This window comes from Cantharellus anzutake (assembly GCF_015039405.1).
Source record: "Cantharellus anzutake strain C23 chromosome Unknown EI90scaffold_4, whole genome shotgun sequence".
Classification (NCBI taxonomy): domain Eukaryota; kingdom Fungi; phylum Basidiomycota; class Agaricomycetes; order Cantharellales; family Hydnaceae; genus Cantharellus; species Cantharellus anzutake.
This window is the reverse complement of record NW_024066954.1, coordinates 747,333-754,711: the sequence shown is the minus strand read 5'-3', so window position 1 is coordinate 754,711 and position 7,379 is coordinate 747,333. Positions and strand designations below refer to the sequence as shown.

Genomic DNA, 7,379 nt, shown 5'->3' with positions numbered 1-7,379 from the left:
CTGTTGCTCGGACGACTCGATTACGAAATTTAGGATAACCCTACGGGTACAAAACCTCAAGGGCGCACCCGTGCTCCTAGCCACTCGATCTTTGATCCTAATATCTTTGCGGTGCCAACACTAAGGCAGCCTGAAAAGAGTCATTGAATAATGCATTCTTCTGCTTATATTCAGATTGGCGGTCATCCATCTACACTACTCTGGTTTTCCCCAAACGTGGCCCACTCTAGGGATGTTAATCGTATGAATCTCTTGTCGGTTCAGCCGGTCATCAGCAGTGCGCACACATCCGCACCGCCAGAAGACAAAGGTGGGAGCGTACCAATCTTTTTTTATAGTTTGTCACTGGCTGGCTGAGCTTGTATTACTACCATCCTTTTCCTCGTGGCCGCATCTGGCTCTTCATGTCATGCCCCAGTATTTAATTTTTTTTGCACGTAATTGTGCAACGGTGATCTTGAAAGCAAACAAGGGCCGCATAGCTGTGCCATTCTAATCTGGAACAGCCAATCTCTGACATTAGTAAATCACCAGGCCAGGAACCTTCCCAAAACAATGTCATTTTATGAGCTCGACGGAGTCACCATGCGTCAATAAAAAACTTGTTGTGTTGGTGCGCGCACAACTCTCATCTATTGATTGGTACACATGGCTGAAGTGAAGCCCCTTTTCCTCCCACTGGCACTAGCTAGGCCATCCATCGACTTCTTCTTCCGTCTGATATATATTGGGGGGGGGGGGGGGGGGGGGGGGGGGGGGGGACTAGACCCATTTGTAGATCCCACTTAGCTTCGTGTCACCAAGAATCTAGTAATAGATTGGAAAGCGCTTGGCGAAAAGATCGTTGAATTGTTTTCCACGCATCCGAGGTCTGTCTGTTGCCCGCCTAGTTCAGCATCATTCGTCGCAAAGTTATCCCCGGTTTACTGCATCTACGAGATATACATATCCTTCTTTTCCATCACGAATTTCTTTTCGTGTTCATTGACCGTATGTTTCATGCGAACTACTAGTACAAGGTTTTGAAGCTACAAATTTGCTTCATGTTACATCATCTTCGTAGATAAAGGGGTAGAAAAGATTCAAGGGAGGAGGTTCACCAGACGGTGTGCCCACCACATACGAGAATGCTAATCGGAAAAGGACGGGTTTGGTTGGGGGGGTCAGTTACTACTGAAAAAATTTTATAACGGAATGTTTTTTTGGTTAATACTCAACTCGCTTCCCGTGCAATAAGCGCTCGAATCGCCCGCGAGCCACGCAGCGACACCTCGAAGCTCCTCCGGCAACCCGAGTCGGCCTAAGGGATTCGCAGAAGCCCACCTTTCATGCAGTTCGGGCTGAGCCTCGAGTGCGGCAGCTGTCATTTTGGTGTATATATAACCTGTTTGCAGCAAATATCCCCCCCGTCAGAAAAGTGAGAGAGCGGAGTTATTAAAAAAAAAAATATGATTCAAACGAATCGGTAATTGTTTGGGGGGGAAAAGGAAAATATATATACTGACCCGGTGAAATTGTGTTGACTCGGATTCGCTGAGGTCCAAAGTCAGCAGCCATGTTCCGGGCCAATTGGAGAACGGCGGATTTGGAGGTATTGTATGCAATCCATTCGTGGTCCTTTTGTTTTTATTTTTATTTTTGGTGGTTTTCGTCGAGCCCCGCCCCCGGAAATCGAAATTAGAGAGAATGAGTTCGACTGAAAAAGTCCCCCCCCCCCTCCAAAAAAGAGTGTCTGAAAATTTAATGAGCTTACCCTGTTCACGACTGTACCACTGGCAGAGGCGATCATGATGATAGATCCCCCTTTTCCAAATCTAACCACTGCAATCGAGGGGGAAAAAATTTTTCGTCATGTTAGCACCCTTGGAGAAGTAATGTCCTCGGGGAGTTAAAGCTCACTTTGCCGACCAGCTGCTTGGGCAGTGTGGAGCACGCCCTTGACGTTTACGGCGAGAACCTTGTCAAATTCTTCCGTACCAAACTCCAGGGTAGGAATTGTGGGACCAAGGACGCCTTAAAAAACAACCCCAATGCAAATTGTCATGTCATGTCATTTTTTCGGCTGTCATCAACAAGGGGAGAGTTGCACATAATGAGGTTCTGCAAACGTACCAGCTGCGGCAATGCACACGTCGAATCTCCCTTCATTCGTACCAACTACATTTACCATTAACGTCTTAGTAGCAGAGAAATGGGGAAAATAAAGCTCACTCTTCTCAACTTCCGCTCTAATAGCCAGCTGGTCAGTGACGTCTCCACTGATGTACTCAAGCTTTCGCCCTTCACCCATCGCTTTCACATAGTTCGCAACAGTCTTAAAGTCATCCGAAGGAGTCGACGGAAGATCGATCGCATAGATTTTGGCTCCAAGCTCGCACAGTGCGAGAGCCATCTCGAGTCCAAGACCACGGTTTGCACCTGATACAATCTAAATTTGACATGACGCGTTAATGCGGATGATCGAACAATATGGTGGGCCAAAAAAAAAGGGAAAAATGGGGAAGGAAAAGGGGAATTCTCCCTCTCTCTCTCAAATCGACAACAATTGAAGAGTAGGGTGAGGTGACAGAATCAAGGGGAATACATTGCTTACCCCTACTCGATCTTTCAATGCGAACTCGTTGAATATCGATGGTTTGGGTGCAGATACGCCAAAGCTTCCATCTTGAGCCGCCGATAAGACCTTTTCAACACTATGAAGATGTCGAGGCTGAGATGCTACGAGAACGCCTCGTCTCAACAAACCACCGACGGGAGACGATGATGTAGGACTGGGAGTCGACCACCCGAGTCTATGCGCAGTGAGACGAGAACAATTGGAACCCCGAAGCAAAGAGAACATCAGTAAGTAACAAATTGATAGGCTGCAGGTGGCGAAGGGGGGGAGAAGGAGCGAAGGGGATTCAGTCTTTGGAACTAAACGCACAAGGACAAGATAGCAGTGAGGCTAGATATATGGAGTTTAGAAGTGGCCTGAGAATAGATAGGGAGTGGCCTGAGAATATTTAGGAATGGCCTGGGAGTAGGACCGGCTACCCAGGATACTATCTATAAATCCGGGCCCCTTTGCCTGTGGGGTAACCTATACTCTTTCAAATTTCTTCGTCAATGTAAGTATCCGGGAAACGTCATTTTACGCCGAACTTGGTGAAATCCGTGTATTGTGGAATAATAATGGCGAGCCAATCGGAAACTCTCCGCCCGATGTCAGTGTGAGCAATGATTAACAATGCAAGTATGTACATACATAACATACCACTTCTCTTGCTACCGCCGGTGAAAAAAAAAAAAAGGAGCACGCCCGTGCGGCTCCCCCTCCCCCTCCCCCCGGTGCCTACAAAAACGAGATCCAGCTATTATGATAACCCCTTTGTTTCTAAAATTAAGTATTTTTTTTTACTGCCCGATGAGATTGAAATATGAGCTCGAGCCGGATTGCCGGAACACAAGTATAGTAACTTATGCCATGTTACCCCCCCCTCCAACCCCCCCTCCAACCCCACCTCCAAGCCTTCCCCCCCCCCCTTTTTTTTTCATTTATTTAATTCCCACCGTTGTACATAGCCTCCCCCTCCCCCCCCCACAGTAAGTTGGTTGCCCGGTTGTTGATTAATTAATTTTATGTAATTTAGTTTGCGAATCACACATGTGTTCCTGACGGGTCAATCACCACCAACCATGCACCTCGGCCATTTAATATGCCGTCTCACTTTGTCCTGGTCATGACATGCCCTGACATGCTTCTTCATGGTAATCCCCGATTACATAATACATCAAGTAGTTCGTCTCCCACTGCCATATATATATTTGCCGATAGTTTCTCGATCCATATATATATGGTCTCGACAAGCTTTTTTTCCAGTGGAAAAAGAAACTGTGGATGAATAAGTAATTGAAGTGACGCAAGCAAAAAAACAATATTATCTTTTTGCACCAGCTGACCACCCCCCCCCCCAATGGCATGAGTTGTTTGGGAGGATTCACCTTCCGCAAGAAACACTGGAATGGGTCGTGGTGCGGCCGCCCCCGCGCGCACACTCACATGTGAGAACAAAGTTATGTGACGATCGATCAATTGATCCGCACGAGCGAGGCGCCTTCAACGGAACAACAACAACAACCAAACAACCACCCCGCAGACGCGAGAGCATCCAGCTAGCGCTTGTGTATACGGTCTTTCGTCTCGTCGGATATGAACGACGAGACAAAACTGAACAACAGCGGGGCATGAGAATGACAGATTTAAAAAATATAAGGAAGACCGGCCGGCCCATTGATGATACATATATATTTTATCGTCGTAGTGGATAATTTGGTTACAAGTTCATGATCAGTCAATCGAGTGAGTAGTGGTAGTTAAAAGTGAGTAGCAAAAGAAAAAAAAAAGCGGGTCTATCTATCTCCTTGTGCATCGAACAAAATATCGTCAAGGGAAAGGAGAGAGAGAGAGAGAGAGAGAGAGAAAGGAGTGAACGGAGACGATTTTCGATGATGGATGATGATGATGAACAATACAGCGTTGACCGGGAGAAAAAAAAAGAAAAAACAACGGCGGAACGGACCCCCCTCCCCCCCCCCCCCAAATACCCATTGACAGACAGCCTTCCTCAACCCAACCCCCAACCCTTAACATATATACACCCATGGGGTGAAAGGGAATCCATGCACTAAAGGTAGAAGTGTTGGTTTTTTTTTTTACGAAGACACAAATTATGAGCATGTTTGTTATCGCAAGAAAAAAAAAAGCCGCGGGCTAGCTAAGAATCAACCGTCCTTGTCACGAGGCTCTAGTTGGACGTGCATGCTGAATGCTGAAAGAGGGTATACTGGTTTGGTTCTCTCTCCTTGTTTTAAGCCTAAAAGGGCGGAGGGGGGGGGAGTTGGAGAAAAGAGGATGCGGAAGTCAAGTAAGAATCCCCACCTTCCTTGCATCGTGATCTGATCGTAGAAGAAAAACAGAAATCGCATATAAAAAAAAGTTTCTACTTGATTTGCTGATTGATTGATTGATTGATTGGCTCGGCGTGCGCCCTCCGAATGTGGCGGAGGAATAGATTGGGGTTGACCATGTGAGTGATTTTAAAAAAAGGGACGTTGGGGTAATTTAATTGCACAATGGTGAGAGGTGGGACGAGAGAATCTCGTGAGAGAGAGAAGGAATATATATATATGTGTGTGTGTGTGGATCTTGGGCTTGGGGGACTGGGGGAAGAGTCAACCCGTCCCACTGGTTCGTTGAAGGGGGGAGGGGAGGAGGTAGTTATTGAATTAGTGGCCCATAATGTCGGACAGGCGCTTGTGGTGAAGGGCACCCAAGCGGTGTCATCCAGTTGGGGGGGGAACGGGTCATGGACGGCCCGGCCGCCGCATGAGAGCTAGAAGATAAGATATAGGGGGAGGAAAGTATATAGCCATATATGCGAACGAAGAGAGGAACGTGTGATCAACTAAGATGGCGGTTGTATGAGTGTGTGGGACAAGGGGGGAGGGAGAAGGTGGGGAATAGGCTACATGAGAAATTTCTTTTTTAATCCCCGATCCTAGACGCGCGTCGTCGCTGGACCGTGTGGTGGTGGTGGGGGTGGATAAGCTTGGGAATGGGAATCCTGATGATTCCCATTCGTGTATGGATCCATTCCTCCATTCAAATCGTTCGTTGGGGATGGGGCGTGAAAAGCCAATAAAGCTTCGGCGTTATCCGCAGTGTTGAGCATTCTCTCGATGGAATCGAATGCGATGGAGCGTGCCTGGGAATGAGAATGTTTGTTGAGGGGAAGAAGAGGTGTTGAACAATGTGTGATCGAGACAAAGAAGAAAAACTTGACGTACGAGAACGTAGCCACCTGGAGGGATGCGAGCGCGTGTTTGAGAGATGAGAGAATGAATGACGTCCATGCAGTGGTTGATTCTGTATTGTAATAACGAGCAGCAGCAGAGTCAGCAATTGAGTCAGTGGACGCGGGAATAGCAACTTCTTTGCTGCTTTTTGGCAAAGGGCCCCGCTCCAAGCGGACCAAGCAGCAATGAGACAGTGGAGGGGGATGCAGGAAGGGGAGGGGGGAGGTTATGGTGAACAACGAAAAAAAACACTTACAAGACAGAACGAAGTTCGCGCTTATTACGTGGGGAGATCGGATACTCGTCTCTTCTTGTCACGAAGCGTAAAACGGCACTGTATGCGGCACAGGCTGCCATCGTGTTGATAGTGATGTCCGGGTCAGACCAGATGTTATCTCTATACCACCAAGGTGATGATGATGAGAAATGTTGTGGGGGCCACATGAATCAGACGTGTAACAAGACGTACTTGATGTGCGCTTGGGCAGCGTACTCGGAAGAGGATTGCGGGTAGAAGCGGTCGATAGCCATTTGGTCGTGTGTTTGTTGTTGTATGATAAAGATGCTGGGTAAAAGTTTGCTTTAAGGTTGTCTAAGATGATGTGAGAGGCAGAGAGGGAAGGAGAGAGAGAGGTGCTCGGAAACGCAATCAGAAAAAAGTTGATGCCCAAGATGATTATATATGCACGGGTCGTGAGATTGCGGATTCTATGTGAATTGATTTTCCAAGTCATTTTCTACATTCAATTCATATTCATATATATCTCGTCCCACCTCAATCTTCCTTTTCCAGGGAATCTCGGACATTGTGTTCAAACTGAATTATTTCAAAAAAACGCACGTTTTCCTCTTCTCGGAGTGTTCAATTTTGAACGTGCGGGTTGCCTTCCTATCATTCAAATATTTTAGGCGGCCATTGATAGTGTAAGCGAAAAGAATGATTCGCATCCGATATTGAATTATGATCGGCCGTTTCCAGTCAGCCTTATATGGAATCTTCCTGGGAACTCCGGGCATGAATCAAAACCCCTGCAACACACACGTCACGCAACCCCCGAGCTTCCCGACCAGCCACCGGAGAGTGGCGTTAAAAAAAAAAACCAAAACCCTTAGAGTCATTCGCTTCTTTGTGTATCACAAAACGCGCGGCCGGGAAGCTTTTGTGGCCGCGCGCAGATGCGCGATGCATTCGCGATTCGGATTACATCGCGTGGCAAAGCTCAAGCCACGCGTTTTGTGTATCATATAGAGGCTGGAGTCCACGCGTTACATAGTCACTCCAATTTGATTTTACAGTAAGCTCCACCCCTTGGCACAGCTTACATATACTTATATGAGGGGCGCTTCCTCCATCTGATACGGGTCAAACGTGCGTAGTAATTCATACCATATATACCTGTAATTGTACTTGGAGGATATGCCGTGCGGCGCAACCTCATGGCCCAGTTGTTTTACGCTGTATGTACAATGCGTCAGAGTACAACAGTTTCGGCAAACCCGTTCTCTTTGTATATGGTATAATCCCCCGCTTTGATCACCGT

The 7,379-nt window shown here is 47.2% G+C and overlaps 2 protein-coding genes across 2 annotated transcripts; both read right to left on the bottom strand.

Annotated features, from left to right (window-relative positions):
- Positions 1–1,075: 1,075 nt before the first annotated feature.
- On the bottom strand, positions 1,076–2,842 carry EI90DRAFT_3278950 (uncharacterized protein; the record flags this gene model as incomplete). Its single annotated transcript, XM_039066642.1, has 9 exons — positions 1,076–1,130; positions 1,219–1,384; positions 1,506–1,617; positions 1,754–1,821; positions 1,900–2,013; positions 2,113–2,157; positions 2,212–2,428; positions 2,594–2,664; positions 2,746–2,842. The coding sequence occupies 9 exons, from the start codon at positions 2,840–2,842 to the stop codon at positions 1,097–1,099; spliced, it is 924 nt and encodes a 307-aa protein (XP_038922286.1). The 3' UTR covers positions 1,076–1,096.
- A 2,617-nt stretch (positions 2,843–5,459) lies between these two features.
- On the bottom strand, positions 5,460–6,498 carry EI90DRAFT_1726258 (uncharacterized protein). The gene is made up of 4 exons (XM_039052075.1): positions 6,308–6,498; positions 6,095–6,235; positions 5,830–5,908; positions 5,460–5,747 (listed from the first exon to the last, which is right to left on the bottom strand). The coding sequence occupies exons 1-4, from the start codon at positions 6,367–6,369 to the stop codon at positions 5,541–5,543; spliced, it is 489 nt and encodes a 162-aa protein (XP_038922285.1). The 5' UTR covers positions 6,370–6,498; the 3' UTR covers positions 5,460–5,540.
- Positions 6,499–7,379: the final 881 nt, after the last annotated feature.